At 35.8% G+C, this 24,847-nt stretch overlaps 1 protein-coding gene across 1 annotated transcript; it reads left to right on the forward strand.

The window, feature by feature from the left end:
- Positions 1-8,411: 8,411 nt before the first annotated feature.
- On the forward strand, positions 8,412-16,162 carry LOC122082017 (probable methyltransferase PMT20). Its single transcript, XM_042649502.1, has 8 exons — positions 8,412-8,770; positions 10,355-10,651; positions 10,794-10,942; positions 11,075-11,270; positions 11,471-11,681; positions 14,580-15,255; positions 15,409-15,486; positions 15,786-16,162. The coding sequence occupies exons 2-8, from the start codon at positions 10,382-10,384 to the stop codon at positions 16,003-16,005; spliced, it is 1,800 nt and encodes a 599-aa protein (XP_042505436.1). The 5' UTR covers positions 8,412-8,770; positions 10,355-10,381; the 3' UTR covers positions 16,006-16,162.
- The last annotated feature ends 8,685 nt before the right edge of the window (positions 16,163-24,847 follow it).

Here is a 24,847-nt window from a genome sequence, read left to right on the forward strand (position 1 = left end):
GCCATTTTTCATTGTTTTAATACATTGTTTTCCACCATCGTCTCAATAAGGAATTTTTTAATGTCAAGTAGACATGAAGTACATAGATAAGCATTCATACAACATGTTGGGTCGGGCTCCTTTCCAATGTGTTGGGCACCCAGATTCTTCCAACCTTTAAATACCACGCTGAAAATCCAACGCATTAGGGAGGATATTTTTCCTCATCCAACTACTTCCTTAGCAAAAAACCTAATATGTTTTCACCTAAACTTTAAGGATACAACCCAAACCCTATTTTAATATTTAATTATTTCAGAAAACCAACCACTTCCCCCCCCCCCTCCCTTGACTAATTAGATAAGCTAGTAATGGAAGTATACCCATCCCCATAAGTTGATGAGTGACTATAACGTAGTCTATGTTTGACTCTCTAAAATATAGATTTTTACTTCATTAATAATAAAGAAAGTTGATTGTTCTAATAAAAGAACTTAATTCCATTGCTCTCCATCCATCCCCCATTTAAAGGCTAGGTCTACATTATAGATAAACCAATCGTTTGTAACTGTGGAAATTAAGATCTGATCATCAAGGTCATGACCTTTTAAGTATATCCGATAGTGGAAGAAGAATCTGATATTGAAACACTTGAAAAGCAAGCTAGTTGAGAATTGAGATTTGAGATGACATTACTTAATTAATTAACAGATTCCATTTTAAAATAAAAAGATATTAGAAGGGCTAAAACCAAACAATTAAAGATATTATACATATGCAGTCGGGGCCACATGTTCATTTTTTTTAATCCAGACATAAAAGTACAGGTTGGCGAAGCAAAGAATAAAGAAAATCAAGCAGATAGAGAGAGAGAGGGAGAGAGAGAGAGAGAGAGAGAGAGCGTCGGCGATGGCAGCCATGATCGATTTTCTTTGTTTCGTGGAAACTAGAAAGGGATGGTGGTGGTCCGGGGCCCAAACAACGTGCATGCGACTACGTGCTTCTGTTCTTTATCCCAAAAGCGATAGACTAATAGATCCAATCACCCAACTATTCACATTCACATGGCCAGCAACGCAGTCCCATCACAAAATGTAATTCCGGTTCAATTAACTGAATGGCTCGGTTCAAAAAAAAATTTAGAGGGTTTTTTTTTTTTTAGTCATATATATTAAAAAGAAAGATAAAAAAATATAAATGTGGTAGTGGATCTAAAGATGCCAGAAACAAATACAAAAAGAGGGATTAAACCCAGGATCACTTCCCCACCTTCAGCATGGTCAGTGGCAGTGGAGGAGATCCACTATTCCACAAAGAATCTAAATCTTGATCTTCCATTAGTATCTACTTTAAGCTTCTCAAGAATTGAGGTTAGAAGCCTAGGATTGATGACTGACAAATCACAAAATTTTATTAGAAAAATAAGATAAGGAGGTAGATGGAGCCGAGCTTGGATCAGGTCCTCGTACGAGAAAGTGTTTGATTTACACATGAAATCCACTCATTGTGAAAATCTGTTATAAAAAGAGAGGGAATAAGTGAATTCCATGTGTGGATCAGACATCGTACTAAAATGGTTTTATTATGAAACTTGATCCGAACTCGATGAAGCTAGGTTTTATTATGAAACCTAATTTGGACTCGATGAAGCTACCAAAGTGTGGGAATCTAGAAATCTAGAAGCACATGAGGCAAAAACATGAATCTAAAATATAGGGCTAGAACTCATTTGGATTGATGATACATCCATACTAAAGTTAGGCTCCAAGGAGAGTTGAACTCATTTTTCCTACCATTTGGATAAATGATACACCCATACTAAATTTGGATAAATGAGAGACCTCTTATTTGCACTTGATTACCTTTAACGGCATAGTAGCCCGTCATGGGAAACACCCCTAAGGAGTGATAAGGAGATACAAAATTACCATCCACTTCGAACTATCCTAATGCTCTTCACCATGTTGGAGAGGGTGGATGGCACTAGATGATAAAGACGTGCCTCTTGTTAAGTTTGGTGGCATATTTTAAATTATATGGCATCATGCATAGAATTTCTAAGGCCATTGAGTTTCATTGTCTTTCAAAAAAAAAAAATAGTTTTCCTTTGTTTGTTTGTAACACTTTTTTCCTGCAAGATTGTTACTCGATTGATATAATGACAAATGAGGTCCATAATTAGATTCCTTCAAACATTTCCTCTCATCAACTAACTAACACGAGAGAAGAAAATAAATTTCTGGTCCCTCTGTCAAATATCTAGTTATTTTCATTTATTTGCTATGATCATTATTCATACAAGCTATAGGGATGTAAACAGATTGGATACGGATCGAATTCGGATCGGATGTATTTAGATTTGAATATTTTCTAGTCGGATACGGATACCCTTAAACGAATATGGATGCGAATCGAATTCAAATTTCAACTATCTGTTTACTCAGTGACTTGTGTAATCCAGACCTTCCTCCCCCTAATGAATATAATTTGCTCTTAATCCATCTTTCTAAGTTGTTTTAACTATTTTCCTCATTCTCTAGAACATGTGTAAATTTCTACAACCCTCAAAATCATTAATTAATTATTTAATCGGATCGAATAATTTGGATTTTAATCCAGATACCCTTTAACCGGATATGGATACCCCTAAATGAATACAAATGCGAATTCAGATTTTGACTATCTATTTATATCCCTAACAAGCTAGCAAACAAGGCCTTATACTAAGAATAGTTTAAATTTCAGATCCAAAACAATGGATCAGATTTATCTACCTTTATGGTTTCTTATTGTTAGCAAGTCCTTATCTTGCCAACCCACCATCGTATCTATATTTTCAAAGAGAAACTGATTAGATTAGACTTTTAGAGCAAGCAAGCATCTATAAATCAATAAACAGTCTTCCTTCTCACACTAACTCACAAAAGATTTCATTCAAAACTGGATCCCACCAAGAGTTCATAACTGTTTTTAATCTTCTCTACCTAACTTTGAGAACCAAGATTCCAATCCCGTGGTTTTTTAGTTGATCAGTTACAAATACTCAAGTCAAGAAATAACCCTTTTCTTGTTGATGAGTTCTCACATTAGAACACCCTTCAGTTTTTAAACCCTCACTTACAGTTGGAGGGAATAAGTAACAAAAGGAAAGCACAAAAATAAGTAGGTCCCATAAGAAAAGTGAAAGCAATATTCCCTTATAGGAGTCCTCTTCCATTAAACTACCTTTAGGTTTAAAGACATTGGCACCTATGCATTTCTTAGCCTTTGACTACAATCCATAACCCTATTACTTGAAAGGTTTTTATTGAAATAGCTGGCTTGGGTGAAAAATAATAAACACAATCCATAATTTTATTACATATAGATATGGCAGTGCCTAATTCCATTTCTTGGTTGTTAGAGTTATGTAACTTGAACACTTTGCGTCATTGATGCATAAATAAATGAGCTTCTTCTCACCAAAAAATTAAAAAGATATGTCAATGCCAAAACCAAAAAATGCTATCCATTTTATATGACTAAACATGAAAATTTACTAAATCTATGGGACGCACGATCATTTATTTACCGTTTCAACCACATTATTGTCCTTTTTTTTAATCAAATAAATAATAATTAAGGGAAAATTTTATCCAAGTGGTCTATTTGGAAAGGAATCTGGTAAATGATATGACAGTTCTATAGATATCTAAGGAATGGTGTGGATTGGCCACATGAATGATTTCACAAACCTTATTCAATAAATTACCCTTCTTGTTTATTGTCATGCATGTACGTTCATGCTTGTTTATTATTACTCCAAGGGTTACTATGTGCTCTTCTACAGTTCTGGAGTTTAAAAGATTAATTTTGCCTTTCGAGAAATTCTGTTTAAACTGAAACTTTAGCTTGCGATCGCGTTTGCTATGTATTTCAAGAAATCATATCAAATAAAACCTTTAGTCTTCTACCCATGATCTTAATTAAGCAACATCCACTATTTATTTTAACTTGTATTTACAATCTCATCTTCTCAATTTCAACATTTTTAGAGTCCCAAGCATTCTATTTATTTTAACTTATATTTGTATTCTCATATTGTCAACTTAAACATTTAGAGAGTTCCAAGCATTCTCACCCCTGAAGATCTCAACTTTAAACCATAGTTAAAGAGGATGAACTACACAATTATTCTGAAAAGCATTTAAAATCATAGAGTATTATTTTGAAATTAAGGATATGTTTGGTATGATTTCTTGAAATGCATTATCGACCTAGAATACACTCCAAGAGTCCATACCTAACACAAAACAAAGGACTTTCACCCAAAAAAAAAAAAAATTCCCCCACCATAGAATAAAGGAATTTAAAGCTTTATGTATCCATAAATTTGTGATCGACTTGAATTGTCACATGGTAAATATTAAGAACCACTGGGAAATTAATTGCTTTGAAGACCATTTAGCGAACATTCAAATGTATAAATAGTTAAGGAAAAAAGTACACAATGCCAGAGTATAGATTTCAATATACATTGTCTTTTCTCATGATGAACCATGAGATCTACATTGACATTCTCTTATATTGACCATATGGGCTGTTTCATGTGAATGATAACATTCTCTAACCCCTTATTGATATAGCGTGTAAATTCTTTCTTAAACTGTCTTTTTGTAAAAATCCTCTCCCAAGTCCCAATTCCCAATAGTAGTAATTTTTTTTTTTTAATTCGAAGAAAATAAAATTAAGATTAGAGAAAATTTACAAAACAACGTCTATGAATCATAGCCATTTGTGCCTTAAATTTTACGACTCCTAAAATCCTATCGTTATTTTGCACATAAAAAATTGTACCCATCAACTGTTCCAATTCTGGTCTATAATGGCCACCTTTGGTTAAAAACACTAATCTAGAAGAATGATAACAATGAAGGCTCTTTGATGCCTCCGACGAAGAAGTTGCCAGTAGGGAAACATAAAGTCAGAAACCGTGTGGCCTTCTTGTTCCCACCACTTCCAATGTCCTCATTCCCATTTTTTAACTTCCCACTTGTATTAATTACTAATAATTAAAGCACCACCACTAGACCACCGTTGTCCACCGTCCTTATAGTTTACAATTCACAAAATATAAACAATAAACATGCAATGCAATTTGACTGTCTTTATTAATTGTTTATTCTATTCTAATTATAGAATGAGGGTGGTGACTTCACATGTTCCGGCATGTTGACACTCCTTAATTTAGAGTCAGTCATCTTAAATAAGGCCTTCTTGAGTACTCCTTGACCTTGAGCCCTTCAACATTTTTTTAATACCACTTAGGTATGAACCGGATCAATTATCATCAGCCCGACCCAAACCTGCTTTGCAAAATGCAGTATTCAGTTGAGTTTAATTTAATCCGTAATAATATTGTGGAATTTCTTTTCTTTTCGAAAATAGTTTCGTAGGATACACGAGAGCGGATCAAGTCCTCATACGAGAACCATGCTTGTACAGGGTTGATCCGCATATATGGAATCCACCCAACGATCAACTCTGTCGTGGATTCCATCTATGTGGATTATTAGCTTGTACGAGAAGGGTCATAATGTAGATTCTGGCCCGCAAAAAATATATACATGAAAAGTGGAATAACTCTTATTTTTCACAATACAATATTAATTACTCTCAAGTCCCTCCTCTTAAACAATATCATGTAACAGTCCTCAAGGCGTATCAAACTCTGTTGCCACCCAACACCATTGTAATAACATGCATAGAGAATCTGTATCATTGATGGGGCAAAATTATTTCAAAGATATTCAGAAAATAATTATTAATATTTATTAATAATTTCAAAAGGTTTTGTAAATATCGGATTGGATTTCATCAAATTAAGTACAAACACATACTCTATTGTATTCTCTATTACAAGAAGTGGATTATCTGTTGAGCATCTCTTTCATATATTACTTAACAATATGAATTTAGCAGATCCAAGAGATATCAGTCGTTGGTACATTAAAACTCATGAAAGTCTATTTTTGTGACGATAAGGACCTTTCATGGCAAAAGACCAATCATAATCTACCTGTGAGAATCTTATTGCTTAAATATACGATAATACACTAATTAAGATTCTCATATGATCCATTTTAATGTACACACATATATATACTCACATTTTTATCTTGAAATCATCATACTATGAGATACATAGTGTCATGAACCATATGAATGGAATGCTCAATTTTATTATTAATTGTGAACAATTTTAGATAAAAACCCAGTGATAATTATAGTCCATTACTATCATGCGTGATAAAAAAATAATAATAATAATTAATTATTAGATTTGATGGACATACGTCCAAGTTCCAACACAACAGCCCATAGGCTTTTTATCATATATGAACACTGGCGGCTTCAAAATATTTCTATCCTACATTGCCATGCTTGTATTTTAACAAACCAATTAGGTATTAGAACTGATCCGATGGATCCAATATATATTTTTCAAAGAACTTGTGTAAACCTAGGCAATCTTAGGTCATAATTAAGAAAAATTAGACTAATATAAAGCCTTCACAAACCGTGAGTTCTTAGTAATTCACAGGACCAATAATAATGCACTATCTCATATATTTGTTTCAATCAACGTCAATCATTGTCGTCACAGGATTGAGTGTCTTTACCCCTAAAGAATTCCTAAATTAAAAAACGATGAGGATGCAAGACCTTAAAAAAAATTATGAAGGAATTTAACCTACCAAAGTGAATCATTGTCAAAGGGCAATAGAACGGAAATTAGTCACATGGTTACAGCATCAATATACGAATCAATAGGAGTTAGGCAGAAACATCTTCAATGTGGGGGGGAGGTAGTTTCTTAGGTCCGACCAAATTTCATTTCGTTCAACCCCAAATTAAGAGTCATAAATGATTACATCTGCGTCAAGGCATTAATCTCACCATCTAAGCAATTTTTATGGTTCCCCTCCACCACAATTGGGTGCTCAGCTTCGGCACCCCTTTCCTGGCCACCACAGTGGTGGATCCACCTTGGCAAAAAAAAAAACCATTACTTAACGATGGCAGTTACACTACCAAAAACCCCACTAAGAAGTATCAATATCTTCATTTTAGCTGTTTTCTTAATCCCTAGTTCTTATTGATCAACCCGACCCATTGAAGTGTACTCGGCCCATTCGTCCGAGACCCGCGAAACTAAATTTCAAAGTGGTCAATCGTCAATCAGTCAATGTAACTAATCTAGAAAATTGAGGTAAAAGGAACGGGTCAGAGGATTTACCGCAAATATTTAGAGAGGTAAACGAGGTTGAAAAAAAACAATAGGAAAAGAAAAGAAAAGAATTTCTAGAGAGAGAAAGCAGAGAGAGAAAGCAGGGAGAGAAAGAAGAGGAGAGACGTATGCTTTTACAATTCCACCGACAGGCGTCGTAAGTCGAAGCAACACTACAGGAGGGAATACTTTTTTCTCAGATCCGTCCTTGCCTACGTGGTGTATAGAAATTTCTAAATTGATGAGTGCCATTTATGGGGAATCACCTGGTTGCAAGTTGCAACGCGTTTCTCTGTGTTTGTCTGATTGAATTTTTCTAGTATTCACAATACATTGTTAAGGTTATCCCTTCACGACCTTGCCATGTGACACTATTTCCCTTTTGAGTAAGACGTGTGATATATATTTTATTTATGTATTGGAAAGAGACATATGATACTATTAGAGTGTGACTATTTGAAAAAGGCTCCCTTGCACTTATATGAATGTTAGTAATAAATTTTCTGCAAAAGGTTCCATGGATGGTCCCACAATTCTTGATGGATCTACTTTTTTGATAGATTAATAGTCTTTAAAGTTGATTAAGTTGAAATTTTAAATATGAATCTAAGAAATTCGATCAACAATTTTTTTACAATATTCATTTTCAGACTGAGTTTTTTTAATACCATATTGAATGAGAATTCATTCATAGTAGTGCTTCAGATGTTGAGAGGATATTTTGAAAAATATATTAAAATCTTATAAGGGCTTGTAACCTTAAGATGGTGAGTGAAATATCTTCTATGAGGGTAGAAAAACTCTCCTCTCTTTTCTTACCTTCCAAACATAGCTTAAAATTTCAACCATAGACAACAAATATAAGCAGATTAAAGGTCGATCAAAAGTTTCATAAATTTACAAAATTGCCAAAAGGGAACATGTATAAGAACATGAAACGACGGGCATTTTGGTAATTATGACTCATGTCCTATTATTTGTGGTTCTCAATGAGATCCACTCATTTATTTGTCATGTGTCTGAGTAATGAGATGTAAACATCACTGTTCTTAGTGACATTTAGATTTTCTCTGATTAGATTTTCGCTTTCAGGTCATCATTCCCCTCTTGCCTTTTACCTGATTCGAAGGCAACCCGATGGCCCATTTTGTGAGAGAGAGAGAGAGGTGAGGAATGAGTTGAAGCCATGAAGGTTGAAGCTTCGTAGAAATTGAAAGAGTAAAAGAGAAGGAAAAGATAAGAAATGAAAACTAGGGACAGCGAGGAGGGAGGGAGAAAGTAGGTTATTTAATGATTTTATGTGGAAGGCTGAGAGATCCCATTTAATATATAACCCTTTTATCCTACGCTCCTCTTCTTCAGGTCTCTCTCTCTAATTCTCCCTGACAAGAGGAAAACCTGAAGAGCTAAAGATAGTAGCAAAGCAGAGAGGGAGAGGGAGAGGGAGAGGGAGAGAGAGAGAGAGAGAAATATAGAGGAACACAAACGATACTGAAGAGAGAGAGGGAGAGAAATATAGAGGTACTTCTCTTTCGATTATTCATTTTTTCTCTCTGTTTGTTTGATTTTTTTTTTTTTTCTGTCCGATATAGATCAGAACTTTGATGGGTACGAGTTGAATTCTCATGGGTCGGTCTCGATTTGGGTTTATTTGTGAGAATTCACTGTTTTTCATGTTTGCAGGGTCTCTGTTTTTCTCCATTTTATTTTATTCTGTGCAGTTCAAAACTTAAGTAGAATATATTGCAGGAACTCAAAAATATAGGAGGTTCTTAGAGGATAATCCTTTGCAGTTTTTGCCCTCAGAATGCAGGGTGTCTCTCTTCTTTATAGTTTTATTTGAACTGGGGTTCTTCATTGTGGGTTATGTTCTCTGCTTTGATGCATGCATTATGGTCCTTTTTTTTTTTTTGGGGCGGGGGGGGGGGGCTCTCTCCTTTTCTTCTCAAAAGTTCTTCCTTCTCTGTTCCTAGTGTTGCTGTAGATGCCTTGTTTAGCCCTTATTGTTTTCTTATTGAAGATAATGATTCTCTATCAAATGAAACATTTGGTTGTCCGGAATAGGCTGATCGGCTTTGCTTTTGAGTGTTCAGGACATGTCATTGGGGAACTGGCTTATGATAATCAGAACCTTTCTTCTGCTTGAAGACATTGCTAAATTATCTTCATAAAGAAAACAGCAGTGTTTCTTGTTAAAATTTTCTTCCTGTTTCCTTTTGGCTTTTATGTTTGGTAAGATCCATTGTTTACTTTTTTTAGACTTAGTGGGGAGTGCCCTTATTAGAGTTAAGTGTTTTCTTATTAGGCCCCAATATATGAAGATTAAAAAGAAAAAGAGGAGAAAGTAAAAGATGTCGGCAGTGGGTAGTTGATAATCTCAATCACAAATATTTAATTATTTCATCATCTTGAACACTGGCATTGACTAGCAGTTTTGGGTAGATCTGGGTTCTATTCACATTTTCTCTTCTTTTGCTACATAAACTTTTCATGATTCTTTAATTGGAATGTGTATATTGATGCAGTAGAAGCTGATCTGCTCCTTGTTTTGTGTTTGGAGTTGGTTAAACTTTGAAATCCTCTTTCCTGTAATGAAGAAAGACGGTGTCAATATGGGTTTTTGAAATATTAAGGTTACGAAGAATGAAACTTTCAGTTAAACTGCTTTCTGATGGAAAACTATTATTTTTTTTTTCGTTCTTGGTTTCTCAAATTTGAAATCCATATGGTTTAGATTAATTATGAATTTAAATTAAATGTTGAGGAGAAAGAAAATGTTGTGGTTTAACAATCTGATTCTTTATCCAGTAGGTAATTGCTTGTTTGGCAAGTTACTAATAAACTGAAAGCCAGATTCACACATTATTCACTATAATTGGTGAAAGTTCTTAAAATTCAAGGGGATATGGGGATAACTTTTTAGCATATTTAATCTCACACTATTCCACAGAATTTTAATTATGCGTATTCAAAATCTCTATTTTGGTTAGGTAAGTGCTTCCTCCAGATTCAGAAGTATTGGATGCTCCATGTTGATAGACGATTTCCCATGTATTGTGGTTTCCTGTTTGTACATAGCTTATTATTTGTCTTGCTTCCCTGCAGGTATCTGATAGCCTCAAAAAAAATACCATGAAGGGTAAAGATGGAAAGCCAGGATCCTACCCTGATAAAAGTTCCAGGATGATTCCCATTACTTTAATGTTTGTTGTTCTATGTGGGTTTTCATTCTATCTTGGTGGTATTTTCTGCTCTGAGAAGAATCGATATGTCACAAAAGATGTGGCAAGGCCCATTCAATCTCATAAAGAAGTTACATCTACTCCTCTTCACATGAAATCTATAGTGTTCCCTCAATGTAGCAAGGATTATCAAGATTACACCCCATGCACTGACCCGAAGGTATCCATCTGGTTTAATGTGTAGCCTTTTGTTGAATTTGATCCACATCACCGTATCTGATTGCTTATGTTTGAATTCATTTATCTTTTTGTTTTCTCTTATCATCTTCAGTATCATCATTAATAAAGTATTCTCATTACAGCGGTGGATGAAGTATGGTCGGCATCGACTTACTTTTATGGAGCGTCACTGCCCTCCGGTGTTTGAAAGAAAGGAATGCTTGGTGCCCCCACCAGATGGCTACAAGCCCCCAATTACATGGCCAAAGAGCAGGAATGAATGTTGGTATAGGTAATGTAGCTTCCATTTGAGACCTTCATGTGCTTGTGGCTTCTCAGTTAAAAAATTATGTTTGTTGATCAATTCCTCTGATGGAGCTTCAGGTAAAATGACCTGATTTTACATTGTTTTGTATGATTTCAGGAATGTTCCCTATGATTGGATTAACAAACAAAAATCTAATCAGCACTGGCTGAGGAAAGAAGGGGAGAAATTTCTCTTTCCTGGGGGAGGTACCATGTTCCCCAATGGAGTTAGTGCATATGTTGATTTGATGGAAGATTTGATTCCTGAAATGAAAGATGGAACCATCCGAACTGCAATTGATACAGGATGTGGAGTGAGTCTTTGTTACACCATCCTTTATAGAATTTTTGCTGGCCATAGAATTTTACATAGATGGGTTAAGTGGTATTCTACCAATATAATGTCATTTCCTGGAATATGAAAACATCCAACAAACTTAATAGATTTGCTAGAGTAACAGTTTCAGTGAAAACTATAGTTTTATATTCAATGACTCATTCATTTGTTTCATAGGTTGCAAGCTGGGGTGGTGATTTACTAGATCGTGGGATTCTAACTGTTTCCCTCGCACCAAGAGATAACCATGAGGCTCAAGTTCAGTTTGCACTTGAACGAGGCATTCCAGCAATATTGGGCATCATTTCGACACAGCGTCTTCCCTTTCCTTCCAATTCTTTTGATATGGCTCATTGCTCAAGATGCCTTATCCCTTGGACGGAATTTGGTAATTCAAACTCTCAATTCTTAGTACCTTAATAGATTTAACTAATCCAGGAAATTTAATTAGCCTTTGATAATCGCATGTGAAATTGGACCGTGCACCACTGATGTTTTTGATTCATTATTTAGTTTTGTTTCCAGCACTGGAAATATTTCATTGATTTCTTTTGTTTCTCTATTTTCCCAAACAATGTACTCTCACATTGGAACACGAGGAAGGTGAAACCCACATAGAAGAGTCCTCCCAGTCTGTGCAATGACAGTGCAGTGATTGTGATCACGTTCTTAGATTACCTTTTTGGCGTAAGAGGTTCATTTGGTTTGTCTGATGAGTTGATTTATCCGACCCATTCAGATGCTAGCAAACCTGCACATGCAAATGCACGTATGGGCATTTGTTAGGTAGCGGAGAGAGGAAAGAGCAACTAAATGCATTTCAATTCTATGAACTGGTTCTTTCAGACTTGAATTAAATAACAATATTGATTAACTAAATGCATTCCAATTCTATGAACTAGTGTGCTCCTTCACCAACGCCCTTGGACAAAAAAAAAAAAGGGCGTACCCAGTGCATGAGGGTCCCGCCACTGCGGGGGTCTGGGGAGGGTCATAATGTACGCTGCCTTACCTCTGCTTCACGGAGAGGCTGTTTCCCAACTAGAACCCATGACCACTAGGTCGCAATGGAGAAACCTTATCGTTGTGCCAAGGTCCAGCCCCTGGATAGTTAGTGGTTAAATGCTTATTGGGTTTTGGGAGGGTGGGGGGCTGGGACTGGGGAGATCCATGCACTTGTTACCACATTTGATAGTAGGAAATATAATACAGGTACAAGTACAGAGAAAACTTGCATTAAATAGTTACCATTGATCTATGTGATTGTATATATGTTAAATGAAATTTAAAATTCAGATTGTACATGAGTTAAAAGTTTTAGAGAGAGAAAGGGGGTGGAAGGCTTTTAATCTTTCTCTTTTTTTATTTTTATTTATTTATTTTTTTGCTCTGGATATGATTTGATATCTGTGTTGTTTTTATCGGGATCTCCTTTAATACTTCAGCAGCAATCTATCTTGATGTTCGACCGTCATTATTTCATTTATCCATCCTGAAGTAGAAACACTATATTTTTGGTCTGCAATAATTTAGTTTCTTTAGATGCTAGTAAGGAAAAGAAAAATAAGAGAAAGAAGAAATTCTATTTGTCAAAAAGACTTATAAAAAGTTATTTTTATAATTAAACATTCATATTTGCAGTCGAAGTCATGAGCAGCATTCCCTATGTCTCTAATCTGTTTTACCAAAAAGAAAGAATTCTATTATCCAAAGCCCATGCATCATAAACTTTTTCCTTAAGTACTGTAATGACCAGAAGAATGTCATGGTTGTAATAGTACCATGTAGGCAATAAATGATGATGCAAATGACGATGTCTAAACACTAATAACATCTTTGAATATGAAACAAGTAGCAATATGATTCAATTTGATGGAGCTACAAGAGCTAGGGACAGGCCTAAAATGACTATAGGAGTGAGGAATGACATGTGCGGTTTGGGTCTCGTACCAAGTATGAGCTCGGATAGAACCTATTGGAGAGCAAGGATCCATGTGGCCAACTTCTTGGCTGAGATTCTTCTGACTTGCTGGGTTGTGCCTCTTCCCTCCTACTTTCATCTTTCACCTTTCACCTCTCACTTCTCATATTACATTCTTCATCTTTCATTTGTCATGATCCATTGTTCATTTCTCATCTCTTCCCCCACCCCCTCTTTTTTAGAATTCAGTTTTCCTTACTTTTTATGTTTGGATTCATGTAGCCGACCTCATTAAGTTGCGAGAAGGCTTAGGTTGTTACATAAATTATGAAGAAAAAACCAGAGTAGGCAATGTAGTGGTGTTCATCATGTCTAGGTGATGAATTCAAGGTGGCTTCTTAGTTGGATGGCTGAAAAATGAAGCTGGGAATTTACAGTGAAGGAAAGTGATTGCCATAGAAATTCAGAAGCCAAAGCCACCAGAGCATGTTTGATAAGCTATAGGAATAAAATAACCTTCGAATTTCGGACATTTTTTCTAATTATTGGAAGTCTGGAATCAACTTGCTGGCTTAGGATAAAAACATGAGTTCTTCAACAGTAACCACAATCTAGAAGACCGTATATTTTAAGAATAGGGCGGGGGTAATATTATTATTGGTTCTATCTATTTGATGCAACATTAGTGGGTGAGCCTGTGGCGCAATGGTTGAGTTGCACTATTGCAACATGTTGGTCACAGGTTCAAAACTTGAAAACAGCCTCTCCTGCAAAGAACTAACCATTCTTCCTAGTATGACATCCTTGTCTTGAAGCGCTTTATCACAGCCTCCTTGTATTCTTGTCTCTCAGTATCACATACTCCACATCATTTCCGTACTTCCTGAAGTGATCTTTGAATGTTTTAGTCACTGGTTTCTGAAGAGATTCATCCCACAAACAATGTAGTTGTGAGACAGAGAGAGAGAGGAGAGAGTGAGGAGGGATGTGTGTGTGTGTGTGTGTGTGTGAGAGAGAGAGAGAGAGAGAGAGAGAGGAATTGGGGAGAAAGAGGTGTGAGAGGGAGAGAGATAGTAGAGAGGAGATTTAAATCTAAAAAAAAAATGATTATAGAGGGTATTTTTGTCAAGTGAAAAACAATACTGAAAAATCGAAAGGTAATTCGTACTTTTATGTAATTGTATGCTGATATGCAACCACTATCCTATTAGTAGACCTTGCGACTACTTACCATGTTTTCAATGTATTTGTCGTTATCAGCTTCTTTTTTGGTTGGGGGTGGGGGGGGGGGTTTGGGGAGGGGGGAATTATATCTATGTTTTTGGTGATTGTCCCTACTCACCATAAGAACTGCTCTGTTTCCAGGTGGAATCTACCTTCTTGAAATTCATCGCATTCTTCGCCCTGGGGGTTTCTGGGTCCTGTCTGGTCCACCAGTGAACTATGAGAACCGATGGCGGGGATGGAACACAACAGTGGAAGAGCAGAGATCAGATTATGAGAAGTTACAGGAGTTGCTGACATCCATGTGTTTCAAATTGTACAATAAAAAGGATGACATTGCTGTGTGGCAGAAATCTTCAGATAATAGCTGCTATGATCGTCTTGCTGCCCCAGATGTATACCCACCAAAGTGTGATGATGGTACTGAACCTGATTCAGCATGGTACACTCCACTCCGCCCTTGTGTTGTTGTTCCGAATCAGAGACTCAAGAAATTAGGGTTAAAATCTGTACCACAATGGCCAGAGCGGCTGCATGTTGCTCCAGAACGAATTTCTGCTGTTCAAGGTGGGAGTTCTGGGGCATTCAAGCATGATGACAGTAAATGGAAGGTTCGGGTGAAGCACTACAAGAAATTACTCCCAGTTATTGGCACAGATAAGATACGTAATGTTATGGATATGAATACAGTATATGGTGGCTTTGCAGCAGCAGTAATTGATGATCCCCTCTGGGTCATGAATGTGGTGTCTTCCTATGCTCCTAATACACTGCCGGTGGTCTACGACAGGGGATTGATTGGTACCTCCCATGACTGGTAACGTGAATGAATATCTACACAATTGACCCAATTCACTTGTTTTATATATATATATATGTGTGTGTGTGTGTGTGTGTGTGTGTGTGTGTGAGTATGTTCAGATGCATGGGGCATGGTTGCTTAAAATTATTATTTTATGTCCTTTGGCAGGTGCGAGGCATTCTCAACCTATCCTCGAACATATGATCTTCTACACCTTGATGGTCTTTTCACTGCTGAAAGCCACAGGTAAATGACCCCCCAATTCCATCATATTTTTTGTATTGAAACAGATGGATATGCTATGCTTCTTTCTGTAGAATGTGAATGCGTATTTGGTTTCATGTGGAACAAAACAGTTGTCAAGATAAACTAGAATTGGCATGTCCCACCAATGACTTGAGGGTGTCCATATTTCCCATTAGGTGGTTTTTACAGGCTTAAATGTGATGTTACCATCCACAATAACAGGGACAATGCTGCCAAATCAGCCTTTTTATTGGGTCGTCTTCTCTTTTCTTGATGAATTGTAACATTGACTGGTGCAGATGTGAGATGAAGTATGTGCTCTTGGAGATGGATCGGATCCTACGTCCTAACGGGTATGCAGTTATCCGGGAGTCCAGCTATTTTGTGGATGCTGTAGTCACCATTGCCAAAGGGATGAAATGGGGCTGCCGTAAAGAAGAGACCGAGTATGGTGTGGAGAAGGAAAAGTTATTGATCTGCCAGAAGAAACTTTGGTACTCTAACCAGAGTGAAAGATGAAATATCAGGTTTTTTGAGGAACCTCTCCTTGACCAGAGTTAAGGTAGGCCAAGGAAGTACGAATGAATAGTGTTTGGTTCAAATTTTGAAGATAAAAAGTATGTTCCACACAATTTAGTCGAAAATCTCATGGAAATTAAATTTCTTTCCATTTAAAGGTTTAGTTCCCAAATAATCTGATTCGTTAATCCTAGTTCTTCATATAGATATATTCTTTATAGGATATCTGCAAGCATTTAGAAGCTCAATAATTTTCCTCCTTTCCTTTTTTTTTTTTTTTTCTCTTTTATTTTGGAAGAATTCTCTCAGATGTGAAATTCAAAATTGGCTATAGATATGAATTTTCTTGTTGTTTGTACGTTGGAAATCTCTGGTTGCTCCTGTCATTCTATGTAGTATTGGATCTCTATTAGTGTCATTGGATTTCCCATCAATGGGTAGCTCCAACTTTTTATACCAGGCCATGGATCAGAAGTGTTGAGAGCACCATGTTACTTATGTTCAATAGCTCATTGACAAAAACTAACTCATCAATAAAGGACGTCAAGAATTCAACTCTCCTTGGGGCCTAGCATTAATAGTATGGAATAAGGATGGCCACGTAGCCTACTTACCTTGGCATTATATATACGTGATAGGGATAAAAACAGCTGATGGATGCCAATGAGGAGGGACGACGGATTAGGGTCCAAGTTTTCCTGCTTTGTTTTCAGTGTTTTCTATGGAAAAACCCTGAGCTGCAATGTATGTGTTGGGTCATAACGTATGTTGTCTCATCCCTCAACTTCATCTCATACTTATTTCATGTTAAAATTTGGTCTCTCAGACAGAAAAAAGTTCCCCAATCACATGGACTAACCCATGTGCGTTTGACCACCTTAATTTTCCCGATAATCAAAGAGGGACAACAAGAACCCATTACGCTTGGGCTACAATTGAAATCTGGTGTACATACAATGGACAATATAACATTTAATGGCAGCCATCACAAGGATTTACAAACCCTAGTTTATGTAGCTATAATTGCAAGGTAGCAACGACCCCCAGTGTTGAGGGTCACTGTGATACCGTTTATACAAGAACTGGTCAGTCCGAGATGGAAACTCTTGTACGGTGGCCCTAAGAAGTTAGGTGCAGTGGCAAAGGTTTGATCACAGGACCTCGCTTCCTGATGCAGAGTACCATGTCCCCTCCAAGCCAACTGTGCTAACCCCTTGAAGTTGTTTATATGAATTTCCCTAATTACTTGCTCAAAGAAAATAATACCCAATGGTCTATAGGTATTGAATCTGGAAATATGACAAACACCTGCTCTACAGTCAAATACATTACAAGGGGATTTGTCAAAGGGTTACTTCACTGCTGGGTAACCTCTAGAGATGTCATAGATCGGACGTGTCCAATCAATGACAATCTCCTCTTCCTTATCCTCTCTTATCTTCTTTCTTCCTCTTCCTTCCTTCTCACAAATCCTTTATCTCCTTACAGGTTTTTCTTCATTCTCTTCTAGCAATCCAAACCCTATGAGATTTTTTCTGTGGTTAGACCCTTTAATGCTTCACGTAACGATGGGAAAATTATCATATCTCACTATCTTGATGTCGGATTGTTCTGATTCTAGACCATTGGAAAGATGACTCAAAGATATACATTTCTTATGTTTTGCTTTTCCACAAATTCTAAGTGGAATTCAAATCTAAAGTCCCATAAAGTTAATTTTGTGCAAAAGTAAGATTCTAGGCACCATACGTGTCAGTTGCTTCGAGATTATAATTTCCTTATCCGAACTCGGATTGACTCGATTCTCGAGGCATTGCAAAGTGGACACATAGAAGTAAAGTCTTTTTGAGCTTCAACTAGTTCTCCATCGAAGAGAACTCAAAACTCTCATGAAAGTTCTTCTCATTGCCAAAATGACCATCCAACTCGTTTATAGGCTCCCTTAAGTAGTTGGTAATACCATCAATGACATTGTCTGTAGCCATTGCAATGACACTATTTACTACTTATAAAGCCAAGAAGTGGAAATAGACCAAACTGTTTTATACGTAATAGATAGGACTTCCTAGCGAGGGAATCTATAGCTATACACAGATGGAAATCTGAAACACTCAGGGTAGCATATGTGAACAGAGATCTTGCAGAGTTTGCTTTGGACTGTGGTACCCTCTCATGTTGCTGAATGGGTAGTCAACATCTATATCAAGGTACATGACCTTCAAATGGTCCCTCCTTTATAGGAGGGAGACTAATTAACTCCAATATGATGGCAAGTCTACCTAGATCACTGGGTAAATGTCAAGGTATGGAAAGATGTTAGGCACCCCGGAATACTCGATCCTGGTCTTCCTATACTAGACTCGTGTTGTATATTGTTGTTTATACACATTTAATCACCGAATTGATATAATTTGGGAATGTTAACTAATCTTTATCAAAGTTTATGAACCTAGTTAAGCTACTTAAAACAAACATTTTAATCCTAATTGCTAATTCTCAATTGGATATTTACATGTTATGAACCCTGGTTAATCTAGTTAATGTCCTTTTTAACCTAATTAAACAACCTTAATGCTAAGATCAACTTCCAAAGGTTAACTTTGTAAATTATTCAAAATAAGCCTTTTTTTTTATTTTATTTTTTTTATTTTTTTTATTTTTTGATAAATACCTATGCCATGTTTAATACAATGTAAAATGCAACAACATCTAGCTTACAACAAAATCAATCACTAAAATACTCAAAGTGATGAAATTGTCCTTAAGGGGACAAAGCACAAGATAAATACTGAAATCAAATTTAAATGAAAATTATTTCTAAGAAATGCTTCAATAAAAATAAATTAATAAAATGGTCAAAAAAAAAAATAATTAGGACAATAAAATATAATAAATGACTAAAGTTCCCCTAATAGGCCAAGAGTGCAAACATGCATGGAATTGAGTTAAGACACAAGACATTCATAAAAATGATTCCCAAGGTTATGAAATATCAAAATAGGGGATTCTAAATTCTTAATATTAAGGTTAGGCTAAAATATAATAAAATGACAAAAATGCCCTTTTATGGCAAGAATGCTTGAAATTGACAAAATCCCAGCCAAGATGAAATTTTCATGTTAATACATGGTTACAAGTGTTAGATACATGAAAATTAAGTGATAAAAACACTTCCAAAATTCGGGCAAAAGTTCAACTGTGAAATACTCAAAATGCCCTTCATGCCCAAAATAGTAAAAATGCATGGAAATGAGTTGAAGATTTTAAGTATGAGTGCAAATGTACTTAAATGCATAAGAGTGATGGCTTATTAATAAAACATATTGAAAACAGTGAGTGAAATAAACATTTAACGCCCAAAAAGCCTTAAATAGGTGGAAAAGACCAAATTATCCCTAAGGGGTAAAATGGTAAAAATGACCCAAAACTAGTTTTTGGCATTTTTATATATTTATAGGAATTACAATTATGGAATTGCAAGAATTCCCTTAAAGAGCTAAAAGGGAAAATAACACATTTACTGTTTTTGACTAAAGAGAGCATCTGACCTCAGGTGATGATTGTCTGCTGCGGGAGCGGTGGTGTGGCGAGCATCGGATAGCCGAGACGACATCAGCATGTGCCCCAATATCGTTCCAGCCATCGGATGCTCGCCGCACCGCTGCATCTGCGTCAAAGGATTTTTTTCATTTGACCTCATATGAATGGGATATTATAGAGGTAATTGAAGGAATTTTTTTTTTTTCTTTCAAATTTAAACATAATTCAAATGATAAAAAGAATAGTAGTTGAACATGCAAAAATTCAAATATAAAATATACTATGCATCTTATATATTCTACAACAGTACATATGTTAATCCTACACACAGAAATGGGGTAAACCTTAAATTTTGAGATTTTTTTTAAGAATTAAAAGGAGGAAAATACCAAAATGAATCTAAGGGGGGAAAATGAAAATATTCACACACAACACACATTGTTTTTTGAAACATATTAAATCATATTTTTTCACACTAACAAAATGAACATGACTTTCTCACATTGTTTTTGGTTTTTAGAGCCAAAATTTCATTGTTCTTAGGGAAAAAAATGTCGTAAAATTACAGGACGGCACCAAGAAATTCAGAATACATCATAAACATAGTTAAACATGATTTCCGTAACTTTTAGAATTTAACTAAGCTAGTTTTGTTATTTATTTATTTGTTAATGTGAAAAACCTTCTTACCAACACATAAACAAAGAAAAGATTATATAAAATATATTTTTATATAAACACTCGGAAATATACATTGTTTTATAGGGGGTTCTTAGCAATTGATAAAGGCCATATAAACTAGCTGAAAATGTAAAATAGAAGTTCAGACAGAGAGGAGCATATTGAGTCCCCGCTAACACTGAGGTGGGGGCATGGTTTTAAGTATCGGTGCGTATCGTGCCGTATCGGCCTATACATATCCGTATCAGTAGGCATCGGCACGATACATACCGATACGCTACGGAAAATTTTGGGCCTCTTTTTGTGTATCGGCGTTCATACGTATCGTATCATGCCGTACCGTATCGGTACCGATACGTACGATACTCTACGATACGAACTTTTGAAAATCTGAAAATTCCCGAGAGTATCGGTACCGTATCGGTACTTATCGAAGGTATCGTGTAGTATCGAGCCGTATCGTACTGTATCGGTACGATACGGCTACTTAAGTGTGAATTTTTTGTTGTTTGAAACAAACACTTCACACTCTCGCCAACAGTTTTCTAGATTTTTTATATGTTATGTAAAAACAAGTGTTCTACAACTTCCATGAAAATTTTTTATTTTTCTCAAAAAAATATTTTTTTTAAATTTTTTTATTCCGAAATTAATTTAAAAGAAAAAAAAGAAAAATCCCCAAAATTTTATTTTTTTTTTCAGAAAATTTAGTTCATTCAACTCTTAAAAATAATGTCATAACTTATAATTACTAAATACATGATTTCAAATGAAACCCACATTTTTTCCCCAAAAAAGTGGGGGTTTCAAATTTTTTTTTTATTTCTCAGATCTACTCAAATATATTGGTCCACACTTTGTTGATTTTTTATATGTTCTTTAAAAACATTTAATCTACAACTTCTATAAAAAAAAAATTAATTTTTCTACAATGAATGGGAGACCCACTACCATAAATATTTCGACTGGGGTAAATATTGTGCCTATATTCGACAAGTGCAGAATATCATCGCAGTTGCTCCTATTGAAGAAGAAGGTCCTAGCCAAAGATTTGAACCACCACGACACTCTTCACGGCACTCATCACAGTGGCAATGGCAATGAGGAAAGAAAAAACTGTAAAAAACTCAAACCTCATCATTTTGAACATTTTCAACTCAATATATTTGTCTATCAATACGATACCCTCTACTTAAGTATTTATGCATTTTACATGTTATATATAGCTTTTTTTAACTATTTTTTTTATGCAAAAGTGTATAAAAACGTGTTCCCTATCAATTTATGTGCGTATCTTTAGCGTATTTTAGCGTATCTCCAATATGATACGTATCTTAATTTTGACCAACCGATACGGCGACCGATACCGATACTTTAATCCTTGGGTGGGGGAGTGTATTAAAAAATTCTCCCTTAGTTTGTTCTTTCGCCAAGTCACCAACTGATAGAAACGGCTGATGTGGCTCACTTTCAATCACAGTCTACCGATACTATCCAAAACTGCTATGTAAACTATTGACAATTCTCATTTGTATATAGAGCTTACAGAATTTGTGCCGCTGCCTAGAGTTGTCTCACAAACCCTATACTACAAGTATTATCTCATACAAAGTCATATGCACATCCACACGACAACCAACAAGTGGTCAGTTTGCTAGCACACCCATCCTACAACCAAGCACTCCAATACACAGTACAAGCATATATAACTACAACACAAGAAATATGTTACTTCGGAGGTTACCTACATAGATGGAGTAATGCCTACAGGGTTCAGTATCTACTCAATACTAATACTCATAGCCAAGGAACATATGCCCAATTTTTACCTTTGATATACATAAGTTCAGCGTTCGCCCTTATTTTTCGAGAATGATTTGAGGAGCCATACTGACGGAAAATATGTTTAAGTAGTGATAACTACCACGAAACACATTGTCCCTGTGCTTAGTACCCTCTGAACACTAATTACAAATAGAATTAGGCTTATATCAATGTTCTACAATGATGCACATACTAGCATTGGTCTACCATAATTTTCTCCTATACCTAACATACAAACATACACTCAAACATACCTATAAAGTAAATAAAGGGGTAGAAGATGCATATAACTCTTGTCCGAAATATCCGAAGATGTCCAAAGATGTCCCAGAAATGGCTTAATTGGGTTCAAAACTTCCAAGAATTACTGTAGTGATATATATTTTTATGGGAAAAGGTTAGGCACACTGATGGGGGTGCCCAGCTTGTAACTCTCCCTCCCCTTTGGAAATGACTCCAATGCCCCTCCAACCCTAACCCCCTGTTTGGTTGAGCCGCTAGCTCCAAGGAAGGCTTGTAGAGTGCCCAACCCTCTCTTGATTATATACATAAACTGTGATAAATGTGTATATAGGGTCAGGCTGGGTCGGTCCAAGGTTAGCCCAATGCCTCAGCCCAAGCCACTCTGTGGGTTGAACAATTCACCCGAGCCCTGTCCGAGCTCAGCGCAGGCTCAGGTAGTTTCGGGGTGGCTGAATTTTTTTTTTTTTACACCCCTATAACAGTGGAAACAAATATAGTAAAATTTTTAGTGGAGGGAATTATCAGTCCAGTACACCTAATCCACTTGATAAATGGGTACATAGTGAGTTTGGGATGTTAGCTTGATTATTAACAGTCTGATTATTAGGTGGATTTATCTGATTTCATATGCATTTTATCCTTAATTTTATGAATTTTTTTTTATTTTACAATTAAACTAATCCATTAAAATCTATGAGAATTTCTATAGAATACTTTTCTTATTGCCATTGATGCATTGCGATCATTAATGGGGAATCTTTAGGGGCTGTTTGATTTTGTTTTTTAAAAACTTGTTTTTCTATTTTTCTGCACTAAAAAACGGAAAAACAGCCCACAAATTGTTTGATTTTTCTGTTTCGTTTTATTTGTTTTTCTAAATAAAAATAGAAATTTATGTTTATTTCTGTGTCTAGAAACAGTAACAGAGAAACAAGTCAGACTTATTTTTCTGTTTCTAGAAACAAGTGGGAATGACAAAAATTGTGAAAAAATCCAATACTTCACTCGACCTATCACAACCCAAACCCATTCTTGAAACTTTTCGCTATCTAGAAGCGGAGACTCCAACCTAGTTGTACGAAATTCACTGTTCTAGACTGCCTTCATCCTTCTGAAGCTCATCTCCACGAAGCATACATATAACTCCAACGTCGTGCCTTCACTTGTGAGCTACATATCTGCAAGGTCATGCCTTCACCGTGTCTTGAACCCAACTAAACTAAAAATGATTCGGGAACTAGAAAAATCAAACACCTTTTCACAATTCAAAAAATCTTTTCTTAGCATATAAACGGAAAAAAAAAAAATCTACAGTTTCTAGACACAAAAATAGTAGAAACAAAATCAAACGGGCCCTTAATCTAACTCAAGGGATGGTGTTAAGCCGTTAAGGGAAAAAGAGAGAGAGAGAGAGAGAGAGAGAGAGAGGATTGGGTTAAATAGATTAGTTAGAAAAAACAAAGAATTTAATAAGAAAGAAGTTTAACTAGGTAGCTATCTTGAAAAGAGGTCGACTGCAGTAGAAGAAAGATAACGGACAGAGAGGGAAGAATATAAGCTGAGAGGAGAAAGAGAAGGCTCTTATGGTAGGATGAGTTCGGCAAGAGAGAGAGAGAGAGAGAATGTGATATTTTAGGAAACGTTGGAGATTTAAGGAAAATTATATGATTACCCACTTTTGGATTTCCTTTTACAAAATTACACATCCAAAGTTTCAGTTTACAACAATACCCAAATTCAAGTTTATGTTTACAAAACTATCCACTCAATGTTCTAGTTAACAAAAACACCTAAAATCAGGTTTTGGTTTACAAAACTACTCACTCAAAGTTTCAGTTAATAAAAATACCTGATTGTATGTAGAAGATGAAGGAGAATCACTATTTTTGGTAGTTTTATAAACTCAAACTTGATTTTGGGTATTTTTGTTAACTAAAACTTTAGGTGGGTAGTTTTGTAAACCCAAACTGGATTCTCAGTATTTTTGTTAATTGAAATATTGAATGAGTAATTTTATAAAGGAAAACCCATAATTGGGTAATCATGTAATTTTCCTGGAGATTTATTTCCCTCAGAAGTGGATTGTTTCATGATTAGTTATGTGTATATGTGTGTATGTGAATGGATTAAACACAAAAGTTGTGGACACCCTTTGTCAAATATTCATTATTTTTGGTAAGAGAAAAATTACTCTTCCACTATCAAGCAACGAAGTGAACATATTTACGATTAAGGATGTCAAGTGGTATGATATTCAATACAATTTTGATATATTACAATAAAGTAAGAATAGATACAGACATTGTACTGTATCAATAAAATTCTTATATTTTAATACCTGAGGGGGTAGTATAGTTGGTGAGCAACGAATTTGGTATGAGCCATAAACTTGGACGTCCTAAGTTTGACTCCCACTAGGCATATCTTGGGCCACTTACACGTAAGGGTGTCAATCAGTTCAGTTCCGAATGATGATAAGGTGGACCAGAACCGAACCGAGAATCGACTCGGTTCCGTATTTAGATACTCAAGCCGATTCAATTCGGCTCGTTTT

This window comes from Macadamia integrifolia, chromosome 6 (genome assembly GCF_013358625.1).
Source record: "Macadamia integrifolia cultivar HAES 741 chromosome 6, SCU_Mint_v3, whole genome shotgun sequence".
Classification (NCBI taxonomy): domain Eukaryota; kingdom Viridiplantae; phylum Streptophyta; class Magnoliopsida; order Proteales; family Proteaceae; genus Macadamia; species Macadamia integrifolia.